Source organism: Thunnus maccoyii, chromosome 2, assembly GCF_910596095.1.
Source record: "Thunnus maccoyii chromosome 2, fThuMac1.1, whole genome shotgun sequence".
NCBI classification, from domain to species: Eukaryota; Metazoa; Chordata; class Actinopteri; order Scombriformes; family Scombridae; genus Thunnus; species Thunnus maccoyii.
This window is the reverse complement of record NC_056534.1, coordinates 15,877,194-15,902,811: the sequence shown is the minus strand read 5'-3', so window position 1 is coordinate 15,902,811 and position 25,618 is coordinate 15,877,194. Positions and strand designations below refer to the sequence as shown.

The 25,618-nt window shown below is 41.9% G+C and overlaps 2 protein-coding genes across 12 annotated transcripts in view; one reads left to right on the top strand and one right to left on the bottom strand.

Annotated features, from left to right (window-relative positions):
* Positions 1–2,444: 2,444 nt before the first annotated feature.
* On the top strand, positions 2,445–10,657 carry hadh (hydroxyacyl-CoA dehydrogenase). Its single transcript, XM_042399838.1, has 8 exons — positions 2,445–2,653; positions 4,811–4,939; positions 5,033–5,190; positions 5,365–5,491; positions 8,513–8,602; positions 8,691–8,763; positions 10,207–10,323; positions 10,456–10,657. The coding sequence occupies exons 1-8, from the start codon at positions 2,537–2,539 to the stop codon at positions 10,572–10,574; spliced, it is 930 nt and encodes a 309-aa protein (XP_042255772.1). The 5' UTR covers positions 2,445–2,536; the 3' UTR covers positions 10,575–10,657.
* Positions 10,658–11,880: 1,223 nt separating this feature from the next.
* The window catches only part of lef1 (lymphoid enhancer-binding factor 1), a 110,765-nt gene continuing 97,027 nt past the window's right edge, over positions 11,881–25,618 (bottom strand). For 7 of the 11 annotated variants that reach the window (XM_042394934.1, XM_042394918.1, XM_042394909.1 and 4 more), the window contains 5 exons: positions 25,020–25,191; positions 24,110–24,217; positions 22,244–22,292; positions 21,499–21,540; positions 11,881–13,446 (listed from right to left, as the gene is read on the bottom strand). In XM_042394934.1, coding sequence (XP_042250868.1) covers positions 21,506–21,540; positions 22,244–22,292; positions 24,110–24,217; positions 25,020–25,191 — 364 coding nt within the window. In that variant the 3' untranslated portion in view covers positions 11,881–13,446; positions 21,499–21,505. The remainder of the gene's footprint in view (positions 13,447–21,498; positions 21,541–22,243; positions 22,293–24,109; positions 24,218–25,019; positions 25,192–25,618) is intronic. The other 4 variants (XM_042394879.1, XM_042394949.1, XM_042394871.1 and 1 more) reach the window with 3 other exon arrangements.

Below are 25,618 nucleotides of genomic sequence, written 5' to 3'. Positions count from 1 at the left end.
GTTTTTCTTACATTGTAGAACGCTACTGAAGACATCAAAACCATGAAATAAGACATGGAATTATGCAGTAAACAAATCAAAATATCTTTCATATTTTAGATTCCTCAAAGTAGTCACTGTTTGCCTTGATGGTGGCTTTACACACTATTGGCAAATCTTAACCAGCTTCATGAGGTAGTCACCTGGCATGGTTCTCAGTTAACAGGTAAGGCACACCTGTTAACCTGTCAAAAGTTAATTGGTGCAATAATGTCTTACCTTCTTAATGCATTTGAGACCATCAGTTGTGTTGTGCCAAGGTAGTGTTGATATACAGCAAATAGCCCTATTTGGCTACTGTAGTAATCCATATTCTGTCAAGAACCGCTCAACTAAGTAAATCAGTCAATCCGGAGAATTTCACAAACTTTGTAAGTTTCCTCAATTGCAGTCGCAAAAACCATCAAACGCGACGATGAGACTGGTTCATGAGGACCGCCCCAGGAAAGGAAGACCAAGAGTTACATACACTGCAGAAGATAAGTTCATTAGAGTTATGACCCTCAGAAATTGCCAATTAACGGAATCTCAGATTAGAGCCCACATTAATGCTTCCTAGAGTTCAAGTAGGAGACACATCTCAACATCAACTATTTTGGAGGAGACTGTGTGAATCCTTCATGGTTGAATTGCTGCAAAGAAACCACTACTGAGGGAGACCAATAAGGAGAAGAGAATTGCTTTGGCCAAGAAACACATGGAAAGGACATAAGACCAGTGGAAATCTACTTTGTTCTGATGAGTCCAGATTTGAGATTTTTGGTTCAAGCTGTGTCTTTGCAAGACACAGAGAAGGTGAACAGATGGTATCTGCATGTGTAGTTCCCACTGTGAAGCATGGAGGAGGAGGTGTGATGGTGTGGGGGTGCTTTGCTAGTGACAATGTTGGCGATTTATTCTGAATTCAAGACACATTTAATCGGCATGGCTACCACAACATTCTGCAGTGACACACCATCCCATCTGGTTTTCACTTAGTGGGACCATGATTTGTTTTTCAACAAGACAGTGACCTAAAACAGACCTCCAGGTTCTGTAAGGGCTAGATGACCTGGCCTCCACAATCACCAACCTAAACCCAACTGAGATGGTTTGGCATGAGTTGGACCGCAGAGTGAAGTAAAGGCAGCCAACAAGTGTTCAGCATATGTGGGGACTCCTTCAGGACTGTTGGATAAGCATTCCAGGTTTACTACATGATTCCATATGTGTTATTGTATTGTTTTGACGTCAGTATTGTTCTACAAATAGTAAAAATAAAGAAAAACCCTTGAATGAGTAGATGTGTCCAAACTTTGACTGGCACTGTACACCAGCGGGGGTCAAGGTTTTCATTTAAGAGCATTAAGCACTATATGATGTCATACTACACATACAGTGCAGTGTAGCTACAATCAGGCTGTGGGTAGTGAATAATGTAATCCAATCAGTAAAACTATCTCAAAGCTAGAAAAGACACTGACTACAAGTTGGTACTTGTCAACCAACACAGTATTCACAGTAAAATGGGCCTTTGAGGCACAACTTTTGCTGATTTTCATCCTTACAGTATATCGATGTTTTTGTTTACACTTGTTGATATGGTTTATCTTCAACCTCAATGTGAAAAGGCTGCTGCTCTCCTTTTTCACTAGGTCCTGGTTCCCAACATTACAAGTGTTTCTGTATTAAATCACTAACTTCAGTCCAATGTTAGTTGAGGCTGAAGGTGTAAGACCAGTCGCTGGTCAATGAGATGGAGTAGGGAAGAGAGAAGCAGCTTGCTGTGAGGCTGAATCAGATTTGATTCGTTTGTTTGCTTTGCTTTAAATTATTTGTTGAATTTCCTGATGTTAATTTTTGCCTCTTTCATTTATATTTTTTAAATTAATATCACCTTTTTTGGATAAGGGTACAAGACACACTCACTCTACTACCCCTAACCATGCCTCTCCTCATGCCTAAACCTAACCAAGTGGGTATATCATGTAATAAAATGGGTGTGTCGTGTAAACACTGCAGGTTCGTGCAGCTGGATATACTTTGCACATAACTCCAGCCTGCTAACCTGCTTTTTTTTAAGCATCCCTTTAAAAGTTGAAATAATATTATATATAATATTTAAAACGCAGAACTTTTACTTGTATGGACTGGAGTTTGTTTTTGATTTTGTTTTGTTTTTTAAATGTTTGTATTGCTGCTGCTAAATATTTACTTCCTTTTAATGCGATTACCGTAAACTTCGGATCAATCGCGCACTCCAAACATAGTGGCTGCAGTTTGACCACGCAGACCACGCAGTGCATATTTGATTAATATTTAATTAAAGGATTCTCCAGCAGAATCTTTTCCTGGGGTATTTTATTCAACATTTAACATTTAGGGTCACCTTAGTTTGTACACCTGTTTTCTAACCAATGTGTGTGAAAGGTCATGAAGTGTTGGTGACGTCACGTGACCGCCGACCTTCCTCTCCTTCTTCTGTCTGCCTGGTTGTTTCTGTAGCTGAAAGCACATCATGGCTTTCTTCACTCACCAAATCTGCAGAGGTTTCTCCTCTTCGGCTGTTAGAAATGTTGTTATTAAGCATGTAACGATCATCGGAGGAGGACAGATGGGTGCAGGAATTGCGCAGGTAAGCGACGAAACGCTTTCATGCTCTGGTTAACCAAGCTAGCAAATAGCTTCACAACAGCCAGCTGACATGCTGTATATAACTCAAAGGGCTGCAAACACGTTTCATAGGTTATATGTGATCGTTGAAGGCTGATACACAATAATTACGACGCTGAAGTTAGCTTTTGACTAGAGGACAGTTGAGAGAAACGTAAAAGCTTTAACCTTTAAAACCCACCTCTAGATTTGTGAACCATAGATTTAATCAAAGAAAGATTTTACTGCATTGTCACCATTCAGACACCATTAGACCATGTTTATCATAAAAACACTGTTAATCTTGTCAAACAACGACCTGATTCGACTCTAGAGACTGTTTAAACCATTGTCACAATTCTGTAAACAGAAAAAAGGGCGATTTCACTGTTTTTTCCCCATTCAGACCACATTAGACCAGGTCTAGATCAAAAGTCTTAGACATGTCAAATCTGGACTAGATTAACAGATAAACTGCAAGGATGGTCTAAAACAGTGGTTCCCAAAGTCTACTTGGGACCCCTCACATATTGCATTGTCACTAGTAAAGTTATCGATTATTGTCTTGATTCATCGGTTAATCATTTTGCCAACAAAATGTCAGAAAATAATGAAAAAGATCTGTTAAAGTTCCCCACAGTCCAAGGTTTCATCTTCAAATGTCTAATTTGGACTAACAGTCCAAACCCCAAAGATATTCAGCTTATCATGTTTGACAAAGAAAATCAATAAATCACATTTGAGAAGCTGAAACCAGCTTATTTTTTCATTTTTGCTTAAAAAAATGACCAAATCAATAATTCAGTTGTCAAAATTGCTGATTAATCTTCTATTTATTGACTACTTCATTAATCGACTAATCTTGCAGATCAAGAAAGAGGACTTATTTTGTTTCATTTGAATAACTTTTGGAGGCTTGAGGAGGTAAAACACAGTAGTCCACAAAAAATAAAGCAAAAATTAGAAGAAAGCTTGACAAAAAAAGAGAAACCATTTTGTGTGTCCAAAATATGTTTTTTTTCAGTATCCCATCCTGTCCTATCATCTCACGACTCCTTTGATTAATCCAGCAACCTATTGTGGTCTCAACCCCCAGTTGGGGACCACTGATCCAAAACACAGATTGAGATTTGTGAAGGCCTTATGTACATGTACAGATGTACAGTACCAGTCAAAAGACACTTCATTCCACTTCACTTCTCATTCCCTTGAATGAAAAAGTGTGTCAGGATGTTTTGTAAAATAATTTACTTTGTGGATCATTAACTTACATTAACTACAGCATGTTTTTTACTTAAATTATCATGTTTTGTTAAGTGTTCATAATATAAAAGCCTCTAATGTTAGTTGTCTTTAAAGTCTTAAATTTCCCTGATAATGAATGGTTCACTTGTCTCACCTTTACAACACAATCACCCACTGATCCCATAAGGAAGTTGTGTTATGAAATAGTTCAGTTGTCATTCATTAAACACACTTTAGTTTTTTTCCTTGTGGTGTGACATAACAAGACTCAAAAATAAATCAGCTCAGATGCACTGCAGCAACTTTTAGAAGATACAAATGCCAAATTTTGCCACAAGGTGTCGCCCTCCATATTTGTTTTTAGTGCAGATTTTGAGCTGTGTTCTAATTTCATACCAGTATGTTCCAACTGTGTATAACTATAATATACTAATTGTCATATACTGTTTTTGTAGTTTTACACAATAAAATTAATGTACTTTACTGGTTTTTACTAATAGAAAAGTATGCAATAATGACAGTAAAGCTGCAACAAAGAGAAAGCAAATTGGCTTTCCAAAGATGTTTACTTTACATTTTGTTTTCCATGATCATCTTCAAGCTGTTAGTCACCATTCACAATGTGTTTTAATTCATTGTAGCTCAGTAGCTCCTTCACTTCTTTTTGTGTATTGCATTGTGGTTCAGTCATGTACATCAACAACAAACTCAATATTTTTTTAGTATGCATACTAACTTGTTTGAGTATGCTTAATTTTGTGACTTTCCAAAAGTAAACACACTACATACATGCAGCAATTACACAGAAAGAGGTTTAACAAAATATCACATATACTGTATATACCAGGTTTATTGATGTATTTCTAGTTATCTTGAACTAATTTCTTTCTGGAAGGTTGCTGCATCAACTGGCCACTCTGTGACGCTGGTGGACACATCTGACAACATCCTGAAGAAGTCTGTCAAAGGAATTGAAGGGAGCCTTAAAAGAGTGGTCAAGAAGAAGTTTGCTGATAAGCCAGAGGTGAGACACACTTGAGATAAAATGAACAATAAGGTTAGTGTGAAGGTGAAAAGTGTGTCACTACCAGGAGATATTGCATTTGGTTTGTTTCAGGCGGGTGAAGAGTTCATTCAGAAAGTCCTGCATAATGTGTCAACCTCAACGGATGCTGGAGCTACTGTTCAGAGCACAGATCTTGTGTTGGAGGCCATTGTGGAAAATCTTAAAATCAAACAGGATCTCTTTGGTGGGCTTGACAAGCTGGCACCGGCGTAAGCACTGTCTTGTTTCTGTTTGATTTCTCAGCTGTATTATATTTGATAACCTTCTTAAAAAGGCAATGAAATGAAAAGTTCAGCACAACACATGTCTGCTTCTGTTATTAACTGCTGCCCATATTATGTGTTACCTACTTTTTTTTTTTTTTGCTTTACCTCTTGTTTTAGACACACCATCTTTGCCAGCAACACATCCTCCCTACCCATCACTGACATTGCCAGCTCCACCAAGCGACTGGACAGATTCGGTGGCCTTCACTTCTTCAATCCAGTCCCTATGATGAAGCTTGTAGAGGTAGGGCTCTGACCAAAAAAAAATCATTATATTTATTTTTATTTGTTGTATTTGTATATGTTTATTTAACATAGACCATACAGGTAAGCATTTTTACATAGGAAGAAGTAATGCAACAGGTGTAATGTACTGTACATAGGGCATCTAGCTGAAGCTCATTTGCAACAAAACACATAGGTGTCCTTGTAAAAGCTTTAAATTGGATGTTCAATATATACTGATCAGCCACAACACTAAAAATACTGACAGGTGAAGTGAACAACTTTGATTATCTCATTACAATGGCACCTGTCAAGCTGTGGGATATATTGGCAACAAGTGAACTGTCAGTTCTTGAAGCTTATGTGTTGGAAGCAGGAAAAATGGGCAAGCGTAAGGATCTGAGCGACTTCGACAAGGGCCAAATTGTGATGGCTAAATGACTGGGTCAGAGCATCTCCAAAATGTCAGGTTTTGTGGGGTGTTCCCGGTATGCAGTGGTCAGTAACTACCAAAAGTGGTCCAAGGAATGACAACTGGTGAACCAGTGACAGGGTCATGGGCGCCCAAGGCTCATTGATGTGTGTGGGGGGCGAATCCCACAAAAGAGCTACTGTAGCACAAATGGCTGAAAAAGTTAATGCTGGCTATGATAGACAGGTGTTTGAACACATGGTCCATCGCAGCTTGCTGCATGTGGGTCTGTGTAGCTGCAGACCAGTCAGAGTGCCCATGCTGACCTCTGTCCACAGCCGAAAGTGCCTACAATGGGCACATGAGCGTAAGAACTGGACCATGGAGCAATGGAAGAAGATGGCCTGGTCTGATGAATCACATTCTCTTCTACATCATGTGGATGGCTGGGTGCATGTGTGTTGTTTACCTTGGGAAGAGATGGCACCAGGATGCAGTATTGGAAGAAGGCAAGCCGGTGGAGGAAGTGTGATGCTCTGGGCAATGTTCTGCTGGGAAACCTTGCGTCCTGGCATTCATGTGGTTACTTTGGCACATACCACCTACCTAAACATTGTTGCAGACCAAGTACAGCCCTTCATGGTAACTGTATTAGGCAGGTGGTTTTTGACTGGTATGTGAATTAAATGGTGTCGCCAACAAGAAATATTCACCTTTCTTAAAATTAATTTTTGAACAGCTTTTTACTTGTTGATAGACAACTTAAACAACTTTTGTACAGTTTGTACAAACTGTAGGCTACTACATGTATTTGACTGATACTCCAAAGTGCATGGACAGAACTATTTTCACATTGGCTGTGCAGTCTGTGAACAGCTACTGCAACATTTAATTTTCAAAGTACAACATTGGTGGTTGGACCACTTTTTCTAGACACTAGCTGCTCTGCTAATCTATATGAAAAAGAAAAAGTAACTTTAAGAAAGGTGAATGCTTGTTGGCAACACAATTTAATCTGCATAACAACACATATTGTGTGGTAAAAACTTTCTTTTCTGCACAAAATTTGACCATTTGCACCACACAAACTAGTTCTTATATATACTTGAGTTTTTACTAAATATACACCTACTGACTGCCAGGTGGAACTGTAAGCTGGCTGAATGAACCAACCGACAAAGCTAACGTTAGCAATCGCTAACTCCATAACAGCCTATCAACACTCCAGTTCTGATTTCACACAATGCTGCACTGACAACTACCAACAGCTGAACGTGGACAAAACAAAAGAACTTGTCATTAACACATCAAACACACCTCAAACTGGACTGAACCCAACCTCCATCCACAGCAAGACAGTAGAAGAGGTCAACAACTTCAAATATCTTGGACTCACTTTAGACAACAAACTCAGCTTTGATCAACACATCACTGATATCCATAAACTGTCCCAGGAGAGACTCCACGACATCTGCAAACTCACAGCACTTTCTGTTGCCCCCCACCTCCTGTTGCTGCTTTACAAAAGCATAATCCAACCCATCCTGCTGTACTGTTCCCCCTGTTTCTTTACCATGTTAACCATCTCCAACAAAAAAATAAATTTACCAGGATCACACGTGCTTCCTCTAAAGTCATCCACTTCCCTACACCCAGTCTCTCAGACATGAATGAGCCATCACACGCTCCGCATTCACAATAGCGAACGACACCAATCACCCCCTCAAACCAAACCTCACACTACTGCCGTCAGGCCATTGATACAGGAGAAGTTTTGTCCCTTCTGCCATAGCAGCTCTGAACAAACTGCTTTGCTGACCTAATGTATAGATCCAGAGTTAGCTGTGTGTGTGTGTGTGTGTGTGTGTGTGTGTGTGTGTGTAGACACATGTATATGTGTGTAGATACAGGTGGGGGAATGAATTTTATGTGTTTATGTGTCTGCATGTATATGTCTGTACGTTGCGCTGTGGTTATCTGTATGTTTCTGTGTATGTACAGGTTGTGAAAACAAATTTCTTGCAGGACAGTAAAAACTATATCTGTCAAATATCTGACCTGTGTAACACTACATTGAAGAGTAAAAGACAAAATATGGAATATGGTCAACAAATTTGACCCAGCACTTTAAATTTCATGGAAAAAAACACACTAAACCTCAAATTATGCCAATGACCTTAACTAGACTAAATGACAAAATAACATTTGCTCAGCATAATCAGATATTTCCCTCTTACTAAACTGCATGAATACTACTAGTTCTAAAACACACATATTACTCCAGGTATGCAGATATAAACTAAATAAAACAAAGTCACACCTTGAAAGGATTAACAGTTAAGTTCATTTTATCTTTTGGCGTCTAAAACGTTTATTTTTGGAAGTTATGTTACAGTTGTTGATGCTACATTGACAGATGTTTCCTAGCAAAAGTGTTTAGACATTTATTAAGTTTTAATGGTGCAATCTGAGTTTGAAACTAGTTGGTAGTTACTAAGAACTTAGGAAGGACATTTCACACATAATTACTGATGGTTTTAGAAACAGCTGGTGCAACCCAGTCCTGTATAAAGCCAGTAACACTTCATAAACTAGAATCAAAGTTGCTTAAGTATTTATCTTCCACAGGTTATTGGAACCTCAGCAACAAGCCAAGAGACGTTTGATTCCCTCCTGAACTTCAGCAAAGCGCTGGGAAAAACACCAGTGTCCTGCAAGGTAAGATTTGCTGTCTGATGTTATGTTATAGCTGTAGTCTCTAACAAAATACAGCTCACTCAGCAGTATCCAATATCCCTTTATTCAGGATACACCTGGATTCATTGTAAACCGCTTACTTGTTCCTTACATGATGGAGGCCATCCGCTTGCATGAGAGAGGTATGTATACATGCATGACTATGAGAGGTATCAGTGGCTCCAGTCAAGTTTTCTTATCAGAATCATTTAAGTGTCTTGAACTACTTTAACTTGGAATTTAAATTGGGAACATACAACTGTAGAAGAATCTGTCATTTTGGGGAGGATTGAAAAGAAGATGTGCAGGCCTTTCTTTGGTGTCACACACCCCTTTTCAATGAAAGCAGTTCGATGGCTGGTTCATCTAATCTCAAACAAGTTCTTTGCATTTTGACAGCCAAGAACCGGCTCTCAGCTAGGAAACCTGGTTCCAGAGCAGCACCAAGACGTAATTAAGATAAAAGAACCACTTGCGTCAGAGGCTGGCGCTGGGATTATTTTGACCAACTAAAACTAAAATGCATTGCGTCCAGCCAGGCTAAAAGCTGTTGATATGTCACTTTATTAAGTTTTATTATTTTTTCAGGTGTGAAAGTAACCATGTAGATCCCCAATATGTAGTCAGTTTATCCAAACAACGCCAGTTTGGAAATTTGCTGCAATGTTTTTCGGAGATGTGAAGGGGCCATTGGCCGGTGTTACACTGTATTTGGTGGTCCATCAGATTCTGTGATCTAAAAATATCTAATATATTAAATATATCTGATATATTAAATACATTGAACAAAGTACATCTTTAATACTAATGAGTCAATTCATAAGCAGCATTTTAATCAATTTTCTGCAAAATTAGTATTTTTACTTTAATATTTAAAGTAAATTTAGCTTGTAATACTTCAATTCTTTTACTTAAGTATGATTTTAAATGCAGGATTTTTACTTGTGATAAAGTATTTTTACATTGTGGTATTGATAAGCTACTTTTTTCTTCTAACACTGCAGGTCCCAGAATCTGATTGGTCACCAAATTCGGTGTAACACCGGATGAAATGGCCGTCAGTCATGTGATACAGTCATGTCTTGCTTGAGTATACTTCAGTGTGATCAGTCTGCTGGTAATGGCATACTTAATCATTCATTTAGTGGGCAGTATGCAGTACATAGGAGAGAAAGTACAGCTGTGATTTAGTCCGCCATTGTTGTTGTGCTTCCGTTTTCCATTTTATGGCAGGTGGCAACCAGCATTACGATGTATTACTGACACCTACTATGTTGGAATGTAAAGTGCTTGAAGTTGGCATTAGCATTGCTAGGAAATCAGAGGCGTGTACAGTTACGTAACAACCAGGCTCTCTAGCTCGTGGAAAGCAAGCCGGTTCTTAGAAGGTTTGTTAGTTGAACCAACTGCAAGCTGGCACCAGCACCATGTTCCAGTTGGTGAAAAGGGGGTAGCATTCATGTTTAAGTGAACCGCGTCAAACATTGAGGCTCTAATGTGATATCACTCACTATTATTTTCAAGTTATTGATTGATTTCTGCAGCTTCGTGTGGTTACCATTTTATTTTTCTGTTTTCTTCTTCAGGTCATGGATCCAAAGAAGACATTGATATCGCCATGAAACTTGGTGCTGGTTACCCCATGGGACCCTTTGAGCTCCTGGACTATGTAGGACTAGATACAGCAAAGTTCATTATGGATGGTGAGTAAAACTATGTTATATTACTTTAATTTAAAGTGAAACTATAACATAGAAATACTAAGCTAAAACATTTTTTTGTTATTAAACCCCATTTTGAGGTACTAAATCCTTTCTGTTGTTGCATATCATTAGGTTGGAGTGCAATGGACCCTGGAAACCCACTTTTTGGCCAGAGTGAATTGCTGAACAAGTTGGTGGCAGAGGGCAAATATGGTAAAAAGACAGGAGAAGGATTCTACAAGTACAAGTAATTCAGTTTGCAGTAGGGATTGATATCACTGTGAAACTTCTCAGTACTCAAGAAAATAAAGCCATCCAACAAAGAGTGGTAAGGATTTGAAATAGGGAAAAATGTTGAATGATCAACACAACACTATTGATCAGGAGTTAACCTGTGTGCCTTCTGCTTTAAAGGGCGACTTAGTCTGTCAGTCCATTTTGTTGTGGACGTCCACTGTACCTGAATGACATCTTTTTATGAGTGAAGAGATTATGTGATTAAATAGATTTTTGAAATATATGGTGTCCTGTTCTCATTTTTGTGTGTGTAATGAAAGGTGTTAACTGCAGATACACAAATACCAGGGTCTGTCTTATGAAATGTATTAACATAAAATGCAAATGCCTCTCATCGGCTAGAAGTTTTTAAAAAGACCAAACTGCAACAGCTGAAATGGAAGATATAACTTTTATCAGAGTACTCTGAATCTCTAACCACAAGAGTCAGTAGGATAGATTGCAAACTTTTACACTTTGCCTGAAACACTTAAGTTTACTTATTACTTAGTATACTAGATTTTACAATTAACATATTGTAATTCTACTACAGCTATTTCTGCCCATGTTAAAGGGCTATTTAGTTATATAGAGAAGAGTCTAAGGTTAAGTGGGTGTCCAATATTTTCCAGATTAAATGATCTGTGTGATTTTGGGCTTTATAAGAAAAACTGACTTTAATACATGGCTATGAATCCTTTGTCAGCCTCTTCTCTAAAGCAGGACACACTATGGGAATGTTTAGCATACCAACCACCACTTGGTTTCTCCAAAACATGCTGTTAACCAAATATGAACACAAGGTGGTGCTGTTACACTTGAAATAGGAATATTCAAGAGGCACAGGTCAGATTTGTCCAGAAATAGAATTTTCCTTTGATCTTGCCTCTTTCATCAAAAAATGTTTACTTCAAAAATGTAATTTTTGCCCTAATTTTTACAGATGTTAAAGTCTGTTTTCTTGAAAATTTATATTGAACAGAAGAGAAAAGATGGACATGACCCCTGAAATCAACTCGTTACCCAATAGAATTGTTTTTTATACTCGGATGATGTAGGTTTCTCTTTTCATTATCACTGCAATAATGTTGTATGAATGTAGCCTCGGGCATTGCGTGCTTTCTGAGTTTTAATTGCTTGTCAATTTTTTAAGCTTTTTGAAGTTTCCACAAAGACTAAAACATGCTCCATCCAATGTGTTACCCCTGCTTTACACCACTAATAAGTGGCGCTACTGCCAATGGACACTTGTATTATAATCTCCAAGGATGACACATAGACTGTTACATCTGGCACTTCTAGCTCTGGTCTTTCCACCACACGAGTGATCAAATGAGCCAATGGTGCCTTTTTATTTTTCTTTAAAAAAACAAAACAAAACAAAAACATGTTGAAACAGTTCAAATATGACCACTTGGGAAGCAAAGTGCTACACCAAGATGACAGTGACCCAAAATATGAGAATAAAAAAAAAAGAGGAATTCATCAAGTAATACTAAAATAGAGCATTAAAATCAAAATATTACAGAGATGCTTGCATGGAATAAACAACATGGGTAAAGACCACACTATTAGCTACCAGAGAGAAAAGACAAAAGGTCCATTGCAATAAAAGAAAGACTGCCAAGTGCTGGGGTAAATATATATATCTGCTTCATTTGTCATGTTTTAGAACAATAAAATATAGGCCTCTGAGCTATCACTCTCGCCTTTGTCCTAATGTTGCCTGCAAAAATACCAAGAAAATTGACATATCCTGACAGTTTTAAAAAGTACACATACTGAGCATTATTTTACATCTGAGCAAGACTCGAGGTCACTATTTGTTACAAATAGTTATCAAAAGAAGCCTTAAGTTTCAATTTTCTGCAAGACGCTTCAACAAGAAAAATGGCTTTCCTGTGTCCAAAGCTTATTTTTCATATATACCACTATATAAAAAAAAAACAATATTAAAAAAAAAAAAAAAATCACTAAAATATACACCAAGAAATTGAAACAAGGGTTCAAGATACAAAAAAGCATTCAAAATAAAATTCAGTCTAAAATGAAAAGCAAATCATAATGTTGATCCTTTTTTGCACCAACTGGTCATCAACAAACTAAAATGGCGTCTTGAGGACGTTTCTTAGACAAGATGAGATCCCTCCATCTTCCTTAGTGCAGTCTAAAAAGAGGTGTTTGGTCGGTCGGGCAAAACCCCAAATGGTCTCAAAAATCCAGTGAGAGAGAGAGAAAAGGGAGGGTGGGGGGGGGGGTTTCAGGGAGTGAATGTTGGCCTAATGAACTATACAAAAAGGAACAGAGGTGACAAATAACTTACAATAACTTAGAAACAGGTGTTTGGAGTGTCTGGGCGGTGCAGGGGAGAAGTTTGTGCGCACATCAAAATTGCTGCTGTTTTTCAGTGCAGTGCCTTAAAGCTGATTGGAAAGAAACTGACAAAACACAGACGTCAAATTGATGTGCTCTGGGTTTTCGGTGAGAGAACGTGGTCTTGTGAGGGTGCTCCTACTCGTCATGATTGTCTTGTTCAGTTCAGTTCAGTGTCTCTACAGCAGTCGCCTTCAGGAAGGGAGTAGAGTCAAACAGGGAAGTGTTTTTGGTGGTGGTGGTGGTGGTGGTGGTGGTGGTGGCATGTGACTGTTGAAGGAAAGGGAGTAGGGTTATGTGGGGTAGGAGAGAGGGGGAGGGGTGGGGGAGGGGGTTGGGGGGTCCTCTGAGAACTGGAGGCTTCAGTTTGGAGATTTAAGGGTCTTCATGGAATCTAACAGGCCTCCATCTCTAGCAGAGGGCCCGTAGCTGCTGCCTTCGCTTTGCATGTGGAGAAATTAGTCCGTTTTCCTCCTGCAAGAAAACAAAATCTGGTCAGTCAACCACATTAACTATGAAGTGACTGCATCTGGATACAAAAGGAAAAACTGCAGTTTTTTTCCTCATTGGTGGTGGAAGGGGAGGGGAGAAAACATTTTTTAGAAACACATCAACAACCCACACCAAAACACTGATCACACATTCCCGCCACATTAACCAAAACCAGACAGAGGCATGACTCAAGAGTGACTCGAAAGTGTCTCACCATGCAGGCATGAATACCCAGTAAAAGGAACGGCAAATGATCTGTCATTACCACCTATGTAATCAATCATAATTTTTTAGTTTTTAAGTGTTATAGCTGATTGAATGAAAGCCTTTGCTGCAATGTAGAGCCAGGCCCTGAAGTACAGAGGGGGTTACAGGTCAGTGACAGGATGTGGGCCGGCCAGCTTTGATCTACTCTAACATGGGGGTTGCCGTGACCCAGCTGGCAGCACTACGTTCTTCTTTGCCCTCCCCTGACTGACTCATTCCTCCTCTTGCTCTCTCAAGGCGAGCACCCAATTGTGTAGCTTCTGGTTGACATTTAGGCTGCCGCTGCAGGTGGGCGATGGGAAAACAAGATGAGGAAATACTCTCAGCGCAGGAGGATCACCACATTGACCCAGTTGGTTAAAACTAGCAGAGTTCATGGAGCAGTGTTAGTAATTATCTGAACCGTGCAGGTTGACCCTGCCGTGTAAAAATGCTACCTGACTGCTCAATCCACTTCACAGGACTCTCATGAAATTGGCCTCTTTCCCTGACAGGGAAATTGTTTGTCAAGCAGCAAAAGTGTTCTTTTCCCTCCCGTGATCCAGGCTTGAGCTAACATAACAGAGTTAGCTTCAGTTATTGACAAGCCAAGGAGAGTTATTTTAGACCCGAGCAGCATCAAATAGAATCTGTGATCAAAGTGGAGACGCAGAGACTTTGGTGGATGGATGCCTCCTGCGACTAAAAAGATGGATGTTTTGTGAAGACGAAAAAAGGAAAAGAAACGGTATTAGTTTGCTTCTCCCTTGTGGCAAAGCCAAGAGTGTGTTTTTGTAGGAGAGGAGTCAGCTGAGCCCTGCTGCTTGCTGCATCTCAACGCTCAAAAGTCTTAACGCGCACGCACACGCGCGCACACACACACACACACACCACCCTGCAGACTGCTTTACCACATGTGGATAAAAGGGAACAGGACAGAGGCCACCTTTCCCAAGGAGAGCTGACCCTGAGCTGCACAGAGTAGAAACTGAAAGGAACACGGCGCTCGGAGAGAAAGAGAGAGCCCCTGTCGCTTTTATTTACCTCCGCCGCCCTCTCTCTTTTCATCCCAGGATCTCAAAGCGGGCCCGCACGCCCGGCACTGCACCCTGTTTCCTGGGGAGCATTTTTCCTTCCCCCACCACAGACATGAAAAGCACTGGCCTTCCTGCCTGGGGAAGAGGCCTGAGGGGCTGCGGGCGAGAAGTGAGTGTGTGTGGACGTGTGTGCGTGTGTGTGCGCAAGTTTCAGAAAGGGTTGGTGGTAACAGCAGGGGTGTGTGCTTGCGTGGTGGTTGGTTGTAGGGGGCACCAGGCCAGCGCTTCACAGGGTCCAGCCGACACAAACACTGGGATTCAGGAGCAACTTGACCCCTCCTCTCCCCTCACCTCCCTCCATCTCCTCCTCCTCCCTCTACATTAGTGCTCAGGAATGCCGGCTGGACTTTTTTGCAGGAAATGAAACGCTCCTCTGTTCAGAGGACTAGCGAAGGTTTGGTCCCCCCCCCCCCCCCACCCTTCTCTCCTCCAATTCCTTTCCCTCTACGGGATGGACGGAGAGAGGGAGGGAGGGAGGAGGGGAAGGAGTCGGACAAGCTCTCGCCCCGCTTTTGAAGTGTGGGAGGTTAAGATAACTGGCACAGCCTCGCGTCTCAATCGCCGCTTTCACCTCCCAGGCCAAATCAAAGCGGCCGCAGCTGGGGCCCGCCCGCCTTATAGCCCCCTAACCTCCAACCCAACCACCCACCCACCCACCCTCCTCCTCCTCAGCTCCCTCCCTCCCTACACGGAGCTCTGGGGTTTCTTTTGGTGCCATTAAAAAGGAAAACACCGCCGACAAATTACTCCAAAAATAAGCCAAGTGGAGAGAGGTGTCTCCAGTGCAGGCTGGGGTGCAGACTTTACCATGGCAAAGAGAAGAGGGGAGATTTGATGGGAAAAGGGAGGGAAAGACTGAGAGCAAAGGGGCTGACAGATAGAACCAATACAAGCAAATAAATATCAGTCACTGGTTTATTGCAATTTAGGTCTTATTTTGTGGTTTCAACCATCATTTCTATTGGTTATGGCAACAATGCGCTCAAAAGAGTAATTGTTGAGATCTGGGAATGTGGTGACATCACTACAATGTTGCTCAACAGGACAATAACCACAGTTAGATAATAAGATAGCTTTTACACAAGTGAAAGTGAGTTTGCCTGAAATGATGGTGGTAATCTCTTACTGCACAGGGACACTGCGTAGGTGCACACTTACCGCAAGTACGATAGGATCAAATTTTAGGTTTGGCTAACTTGAGGGTTTGTGTACAACCTGTCTGATCATCTCACTGCACATTTCTTCCTCAATCATCCTCCTTTTGAGCAATCTCGCCACGTTATCAGATCTCAGCAATAAAAGTGATGAGTAAAGTCTTATTTTTATCCAAAGAAATGATCAAGGAAATTAAGAAAATGACATCTAAATTGTAATAAAATGGAATTACGCTTTAATTGTCAGGGGACAAAAATATTCTCACTATTTTTTTACTAATAATTGGTTCACAGAATAATTGCTTTTGTCGATTGTTTTTTGGATTAGTTGACTGATTAGTCAATAAAATGTCAGAAAATAATTAAAGATGCCCATCACAATTTCCTGAAGTCTAAGATAACCAACAGTCCAAGACTCAAAGATACTGAATTTACTTGATAAAAGACAGAAAAGCAGCTGAAAGCCTGTATATGTTTGGCATTTCGGCTTGTAAATGATTAAAATTGTTGGAAACTAATATTCTACCACTGATTGATTTATTGATTAATCATTTCAGCATTGTAAAGCTTTTATTTCAGTCTGAGCTCCAGCATGTCAAGCTTTTTTTTTTTTTTTTTCCCCTTCATCATTCACTGGGCTCGGTTCCGTTTTGGCTCAGACAAGTAGGTCTGCGAGGTCTAGTAAGGAAATGTCCACACATTTAGATCAGAATCTGGTGTGGTGGAGTGTCTTGGCAGTGACCTTGGTCTGGATCACACAGCTGGCTTTGGTGACACCTTTTCAAAGCAGTCTGCTCTCTATAAAAGTTGTGGTAGTGCCGCTCTTAAAGACAAGGGGAAAATAAAAGGAGCGGGCCAATAAAAAAAAAAAATAAAAAAAAAGGCACCTGGAAGAAAGAAACAAAATGTTTTGCACTGTCAGCATTTTCTTCAGCCTTGAGAAGTTCAACATAAAAGAAATCCCCCCCCCCCCCCCCCTTTAAAAAGAGCTTTGAAATTTTTAACCTCCAATCAAACAGCTCAGGTGAGGTTGTATCTTTTCTACAGGGGCTATCAGCAACTAACCGTCAGGGGAGACTGAAACTAAAAGGGTGAAAAGAAAGAAGAGGGAAGACAGTGTCTGTGTGCAATATTGGAGAGAGGGAATGGGTGGGGTCTGGTTGCGGTCAAAAGGGGAAAAGGGAGGGGGGGGGAGTCACCAAAACCCCAAACCTCAGGCATGCGTGGGTGAGACTAGGGGAGTACAGGAGGGTGTGGGAGGAGGGAGGAGGTAGAGGGAGGCGTTGCCCACATCTAAGGCGGCATCGCTGGGGGCCCGGGCAGCTGAAGTCTGGCCGTGTGCCCCCGCACAGCTCAGTCTGAGCCGCTGCAGGCCGGGGGATGGCAGGAGAGGCAAGGGGAGGGAAGGAGGGGGGGGGGGGGGGCTGGTTGCGGCACATTCAAAGAGCCTGCACAATGACTGCTCCCCTGCGCTGTGGTCTCGCTTCAAAGGCCTCCACCGCGACTCACATTCACCGTCAAGACAGAGGAGAGGAGCCGGAAAAGGAGGAGCGAAGAAAGAGGCAGAAAATTAGGGAAGGAGGTTGAAAAAGAAAAAAAAAAAAAAGATGCTGGGCTGGAGGTTTTGCCTCTTTTAACAATGGCCAGACGGAGTAAAATAAAAATAAACACCGCTTCCTTCGGCCCTGCTGCCCTCTTCCTGCCTGTGCCCCCCTGTTACCTGGGGGCCTTTCATTCAGAGATAAGCATCTCACAAGGGGAGCGTTTTATAAGGTCACATATCTCCGCCTCCTCCGAGGGGCTGCAGTGCCTCAAGGAGCCACAGGGGTAAGGGTGAAAGGTGGAGGGGGGTGAGGTGGAGAGACAGAGAGAAAGAGAGGAAGTGGAGAAGACATCACAAAACAGCAGAGACTGGACCCTCATACTGTTACTGCAGCTGGCCAAACCACGACACAATAGGCCCGTGACTCAATCAAAACAAATTTCAAGCCCCAGTCTAAACAATGGGTGCACATAGCTGCATTTTCTCACATGTGAACGCAGACCTGTAAGAGGGTTATACCCCCTCTTAACATTTTTTTTTTTTCCCTTTTCCTTAAAAGTGTCAAAAAGGGTTTCCCCTCCAGGATCAAGTCTCCCTTCAGTGTGAAAGATTGCTGCTTCTAAGCTCAAACCACATAGCTATACTTAAATTAAGTTTGACATACTGCCACCCTCTGGAAGTCCATACACTAAGTGCTGAGAGGGTCATTTTTCTTCACAGAGTAGGCTTTGTGGAGGTCAGAGGAGTGGCAGAACGGGAGGACTGTGGGGGTGAACATTTCCGATTCTATTTCCTACCCACAGAAACATTAGCCGGGGCGTCGCTCTGATTTAAGCCCAAATCTCTCTCTCTCTCTCCCCCCCCCCCCCTCAACCTCCCACCCCAAACTATTTTTTTCCCCCCCTTTTTCTTTTTTTTTTTTTTTCACAGTTTAAAAAACATTCTCTCATCTCCCATGCGCTGCTCAGAGCGAGACCCAGAGTCAGTTTTGCGATCCGGATCCCTTCCCCAATTATCCCAGGTCACTAATAAGGCGGGGTGTGGAGGCACTGGGCTGTGCCGCAGTGGCCTAGAGGCTCGGTGCCAAATTGAAACGACTCGGGAAATGGAGGCAGACACTGAATCTTGCCTAATTGCAGCCGGAGTGTGTGGCTGGCTGAACAGGCGTGTGTGTTTGTGTGTGTGTGTGTGTGTGAGAGAGAGAGAGAGAGAGAGAGAGAGAAAGAGAGGAGAGTGTTGAGGGTCTGAGAGAGAGAGAAAGAGAGATGAGAGGCAACAAATAAAGAGAGAAAGGGAAAAGAAATGAGAGATGGAGACTGATGAGTGGCAGTTGATTGAGACTGGGTAAACTCAGAACTCTCCAGAATGAGGGATTTTCTTCTGGCCCTTTTCTTACCCTCCCTCTGCTCTCTCTCTCTCTCTCACACACACACACACCCACACACACTCTCTCTCTCTCTCCTCGCTCATCAAAGTCTTTTGACAGCTGACTTCTGGCTACACACATCAGAGGAAGAAGAGCCGGGCCATGAGTGAGACAGAGAGAGTAGGAGAGACTAGCCACCAAAGCTGCTGCTTGAACAACACTTTCTTTCATGTTTCTAGACCAGGACATGAGGTTAGAGATGACCCAAGATGCACTTACCATGCTTTAACAATAGTTAACTCTCTTTTTTTTTTTTTTTTTTAAAGAAAGAAAGAAAATAGATCCTGAACAAAACTGATGTTGATAACTTGATTAAAGATACAAGCTCTTGATTTGTAAAGACATCCATTTTACATGTCAACAAAAGAGCACCTTCATATGAGTCTGAGCAAGATGACTCACATGCAGTTTTATGACGGTTTGCAAGTAGTTGCAACTCTATGGCCCTCACTAGCCGGATTAAAAAGCCACCTTTGTTAGGAGTGTTCCCCTCCCACCCCCCCCGCGCCGTCCCACCCCCATGAAAAAAATGTGCAGTGGCTGAAACGGAGAGAAAGCCTAGAGGGCATGTATGTGTCTCGGCCAGATAACTATCTCAAAGGTTGTGAATCAGCGGGCTTAGTCAGACAAAAGGCTAACAGCGCAAGAGGAAGCAAGAAAGAGAGAAACAAAATAAAGACGGGCGCAAAGAAACAGTGAGGGGAAGTAAAGAGGATAAATACTGCACATTTACAGTCCAAGCCAATGTGAGAAAAAGAGCTGGGAAATGGAGTGATGAGGGGGGAAGACACCCTAATTTCACAATGTCAGAGTAATGACTTCTCAGAGTGCTGTTCCACTGTGGTGAGAGCCAGCTGTGTGGCGGGCCCAGTGTTTGACATGCTAAAGATAACAAAGAGAACCAACATCAAGCCATAAAACATTGCCCAACGACTCAACTCCTGGTTTGCCTCACAGGCAGAAAAACTCAGCAGGAACCATAAAATATGTTAATATAAAAATGTTTTAAGTCCCTTCATAAAATCTACCTAGACTGTAGCCTTTCATATTATGCTGCATATTCTTCATGGAGAAAGAAATGCGGTGTTGTTTGAACTGTCACACAGAAAGGTGTTCAAGATTGTGTCTCCGAAATTAACTCATTAACAAATTTCCTTTCAGATTTTTTCATATAAGGGAGCGACAGATGGGGTAGAGGGTAGGGCAGATGAAAAGAAATAGACAAACGAGTTCATTTAAAGATGTTTTTTTGGCGTCTAAACCAAGCTAACCTCAATCCAGCTCTTTGGGATCTGCATAAATTGAGGGCTTGGGGAGTTGTGGCAGTATCCTTGGTATTATGCATATTAGTTTAAGGCTGTCACTGAGAATCAGCAAGGGTGTCCATCCCGCTGCGGCTAGGCGCTGCTAATTATTGGATCAGAGATAAAGTGCTTTTTAGCGCTCGCTCTCTACACTTTGAAAACGGGCTGAAAAAAAAAAAAATAGAAAGAAAGAAAAGCAGCCCAATTTCTGGGTTCAGAGAGAGCCACTGGGTCAGGAATCGATCAAGTGGAAAACCTTTGTCTGGTTGGGGTGATTTCGACTTAAGACCAGATTTGTCACATCTGCCCGGCTTTTTCTGCTGCAGAAAGGCAGCGGAATAACAGGATGCTACCAGGCTCTCCGGGAGGGAGAGGGAAGGAGAGAGATGGACGGAAAAAAGATCCAGAGAGAGAGTGAAAAAGATTGAAAGAGGGGAAATAGAGTTGCCTGTGCCACATATTGGGAACGTTAATCCTTTCAACAAAAAAAAACAGGACAGGTGACAGTTCAGTGAAGGTTTTGACATGTCATCTGAATCAATATATCTCAACATATCTTTCACATGTGAAAAAAAAAAAAAACGACTACGGAGTGCCTTTTGTTATGGAGGCATTATAGATACACTGAAACCCCAGATACCATGAAATCTTATTAAGGTATAGCATCTCATTAAGTTCCTGCCAAACAAGCTGCTGAATCCTGCTCTGCTTCACAAAGATGCAGAGAGACACAACACATGTAGTCCATATGGAGCTGAGCTGACGTCTCAGCCTCCACTAGCTGTAAAAAAAATGTTCTGGGGAAGTAAAACTGTTTTCAGATGTATTATTTAGTCCATGTTTAGAAAACACAGAGTGGATGAGCCACATTTTTCAAAACCCCTTTTTAATTAGACATTTTACTAACACATGATGGAAGAAAAATAAGCTATAAACTGCTGACACAACATCTGACCTTTTATCCACCAGTGCACAAACAATTGATCAGCTCAACATACACACACACACACACACACACATACACACACACATAGAAAATCCAATGCCCATTGTGCTGAGCCCATTGAGCAAACTGCCCACACAAAGCACAATCCCTCTTCAGGCCTTAACACCACTGACACAATGACTATGGCGAGGTTAGGGTGGACCTTTTTAGGATTAGTCTGTGAGTACATACTCTCAAGTCAGTGTTTAGCAGTTTAAAAAGACTTGACATATATTGAACTGGACCAGACAGGGAGGGGGATAGAGGGGTTTGTCTTACCATTTTCTCAGATGTACGCCGTTTTCATTCTCTGGCCTGTACCTGCAGAAAATTGCATCTTTTTAAAAAAAAAAATTGGAGGTGTCTGGGCGGCATAGATCTTAGCCGTCCATTTGGCCTACACAGTGTACAGACCCAAAAAAAATACTGACATTTTACTTAAGATGTAATTCTCAATGGATTAGAGTTAGAGTTGCTGAGAGGAGGCTCAAAAGCGCAGCTAAACAAGGTCAGCAGAAAGACATACTGTAGTGCAGCAGGCAAACAAATAGTGCAAAGCCCAGAGTCGGTAAGTAGTTGTATAGAATGGACAGACTAATCCCAAAGTAGGTGTAATATGTGAAGACGGGGATGACAGAGAGGCAGGGGACAAACAGATGGGGGGGGGGGGGATGTATACAAGGAAAGTCGCTAGGAAAACTAAATGAATGACTCTGAATATACTGTCTGCAAAGAAATAAGCAAGCCGGTCTACTGAGGGCAGAATGGAGATAGTAGGTAATAGTAGGTTTGGTTAGTGTCTGTCTCTACTTGTTGTTAGTTTTGTAGATGTTTCCCTCTGTCTACTGAAAGATTAGTTGGTTTTTTTAGAGCTTTACAGAGTGTGTGTCAGTAGAAATGCAGCAGCAAACTGTAAAAGTGTATTCTATGGAAAGATGGTACACTCACAACCTCAGGATGCGACAGACAAAAAAAAATAAATAAATAAATAAAAAGAGAAGGAACTGGAAGGACTGGCGCTTACCTGTGGCCGTTTCCTGCATCTTCTCCCTCTTCCGCTTCTTCTTCTTTCCCTAAAAAATATACAGAGGAACACATAAAGTGTGGCTCCAGCACTCACGCTCACTAGACCACTCTGATATCCTGCTGCTGACTGCCATGTTCACTCATCCCCTGCTGGGCATCCAACCAGCATCCCCCGGACTCCGGAGTCCACCGCAAACCGCCACGCTGAGAGGGATGGGACTTCTCTAGAGCCTGATCTGTTGTAAGTGTGCTGTTCCTGCTCTCAAGTGCTTTTAAGTATCTCTGTTTCTATCATTTTTGGAGTTATGGCCATCCCAACTGCACAGAGGTAGCTTGTCCTTCTGTTGTGACCAGTCTGTGTCAGATTTCCTCTCCAACCACTACTACCTTTGAAGTCCCTCTAGTGACAAACATTAACATGAAGTGCAATTAAAAGTGCTCAATGTAATTAGGCTAGACTAGCTCAACGACTGTGAAGAGCGCCACTTTTTTTTTTTTCCAGCGAGGTGGTGGGAGTGTGTAAGGATTTATAGCTTATGCTAAATCCCCAGGGGGGAGACTATAGATACAGATAGCAGCGTAGAGTCGTTCTAGTCAAATATGAGCAGCACTTTGGTTTCCTGCTGCAAAGTCTGCTAATCCACTTATTCATGAGCTAATCTGCCTTCTACTGCTGCGGCAGACAGGGAAGAAGAGAGACTAAGTGAGAGTGGGTGAGAGAAAGGATGAGAGAGGGGGTACACAGCAAAACTATGAATGCTACACGCTCTCCATGCCAGTGTGTTACCTATTTTGGGTGTTTCCGGGCATGATGTGCTGCCTTTATATAGCTAAAGATTTTGTTTGTGGGAGGGGTCACAGAACAGCTCACGGAGACACAAAATTTACTTGGGAGAAGTGTTTTGCGTTAAACATATCGTTTCCCTTTATCTTTTCGGTATGCCAAGCAGAAAGCAGTTCCTCTACTTTTTTTTCCCCCTTCCTACCCGTCAAATATGTTTGTACTAACAAAGCTGGAAATTAAATGGGAGCTGGGCTAACTGTCACTAGCTGATGTTGTGTATCTTTAACTGTTCCGTGCTTCAGTGGGAGCAGAGCTGTGAAACTGTCTCCCCCTCAGCGAGGCATTTTGGCAGTGGAGCTGTGGAGGCAGAAGGAGGAGGGATGCTGTCGGTGTCCGAGGGGAGGCAGATAAACACCACAAAGCACTTTGGTGGTGGAGTGAATGTGAGTGCCGGAGCCACACTTTTAATAAAGGCTGGTGCTCTCTCTCTCACAAATTCATACACACCACATTCTCAGAGACAGATCTGACAACTTCCAACCACATACAAGCAAGCACACATGCACGCATACACACTGATACACACCAAAAACAGACTGCATCATAAAAATCCAGCTGAACCTCCCACATTCACAAACAAAATGGGCAGCTGTAAGAGCAAAGGTTGCTGCTGCTGAATGTTCAATGTCTGATGCAGCCTCCTCAACTCAGTCTAACAGTTGCGCTTTTTTTTTTTTACATCCAGAGCTCCATGCTGATATGGAACATCAAAGACTAGCATAACCATTACCAGGCAATTTTCACTCACTGTGGCAACAATAATGTCCATGATTCTACAATCCATTTTAGTGTGGATGGTAATGTAACAGTGAATCACGGTGTTATGAATTACACATTAGGCTGAAACAAAGGGGCCACAAATGGACACCATTAGCATAGAGGGGACTGGTGTGAATTAGTGTGTGTGTCATTGTGTGCCATTTAAAGAACAAGTCATGCAACGCTGACATAAACAAACAACATAAACCAACATACACACACGCACGCGCACCTCTGCAAATCTGTTCTGTTGATACTTACATAATTGTCTCGAGCGGACCAGCCTGGGTAGAGCTGCATGTGGAGCTGCCGTTCCTTGCGGGCTAACTCATAATACTTAGCTTGCTCTTCCCGAGATAAAGCATGCCACTGTTTCAGTACAAAGGAGATTAGGGAAAAAATAGCATACAGTCAATTACTGGCATGCACTTGCATGTTCCCTGCATAGAAAAGTGTGCTGGTGTTTTGGTAAAAAAAGGAAAAAAAAAAAATTCCTTTTCAACTTCCAAACGTTTGGTGTAGAAAAAAAAAAGAGGGGGGATAAAAGAGAGACAAAGAAGAAGTGGGAAACATGATGAAGAGATTAACATACACAAGAGTCAGCGAGAAGGAGTAAAAGAGAAGGAAAAAAACTTTGATTTCATATCAAAACACTGGTTCCAATTTAGCAGCGCTTTTTATTCAAACTATGTCAGCGAGCAATTACCCTATGCAGGCCACAAACTAGGCTTTGCTGTGGCTGGCTGCCTCAACCGCCAGGCCTATTCGTTAAGGCTTTTAACATGGCTCTGTGGTTCCACTCTTTTCCCAATCCTCAAAAGGAACAAATTTTGTCATTTCCAACTGTGCCATTATCCAGGCATATTTTATTAAAGCCAATTTGATTAAATGTCAGTTAGATAGGCATTCTGTATCTGTGGCGCTGAGAGGGAAGTAATTGGCTGGGGCAATCATTATGACAATAATCACAACTAGTTCATAAAAGACTGCATGTTAATGGAGAGAGGAATCTTTGTACTTTTTAAACTAATTGGGCATGAACGCGGTGCATGCAGCCTGTTTAGAGCCATGGTTTGGACTGTGATCTCTTGGTGATTTTACTCAATCAATAAACATAAGCTACAGCGAGAAGGAGGCTGGTGTATCAGGGTACACCGACTATGTGACCTACCCTTCGTCCCAGGATCTGGTTGATGGCAGCGCTCTCCTTCAGCGTGCACTCGGCGACCACGTTGGCACGCATCTCTTTCATGTAGAGCATGAAGGCGTTTAGCGGCTTCTTGATGTGCGGTCTTTTGGGCTCCTGCTCCTTTCTCTGTTCATGCTGGGGTTTCCTGTAGGAACAACAAAAAAAAAACAACACGGGCGGAGGTAAAGAAGTAGTAGAAGGAACAAAATAGTTGGATCTCGAATAGTTGAGAAATGAGAGGATAAAAAGCAACGGAGGAGGGAAACTGTGGTGCCGCAATGGCGACAAAAGCAGCGAGGGTCTGGTTGCTTTCAGCCAATGGTGAGGCAGCGTGAGAGGGGTTGCCACGCCACGGGCCCCTGCCTCTTTAATCATGTGCAGTTGTACAGTTGCAGCCCATCATGCGGAGAGATTACTTCACCAGTAATGGCAACCAAACCTTCTTGTCCACAGCACATTGGCAATCGCTTAAAACCAAATGCTCAAAGTCACACACTGAAAGACAGTCTGCTCCCACTCTCAACTTACTTTCTAATAACCTTTTTGATACTAATACAGTCTTGGTACAAGGATGGCCATGA

Bases quoted from the DNA above. Each gene is read 5' to 3' on its own strand.
- hadh (XM_042399838.1), top strand. From the start codon at position 2,537: ATGGCTTTCTTCACTCACCAAATCTGCAGAGGTTTCTCCTCTTCGGCT. The intron at 5,191-5,364 runs GTAAGCACTGTC...CTCTTGTTTTAG, and splicing joins CTTGACAAGCTGGCACCGGC to ACACACCATCTTTGCCAGCA. The intron at 10,324-10,455 runs GTGAGTAAAACT...GCATATCATTAG, and splicing joins AGCAAAGTTCATTATGGATG to GTTGGAGTGCAATGGACCCT.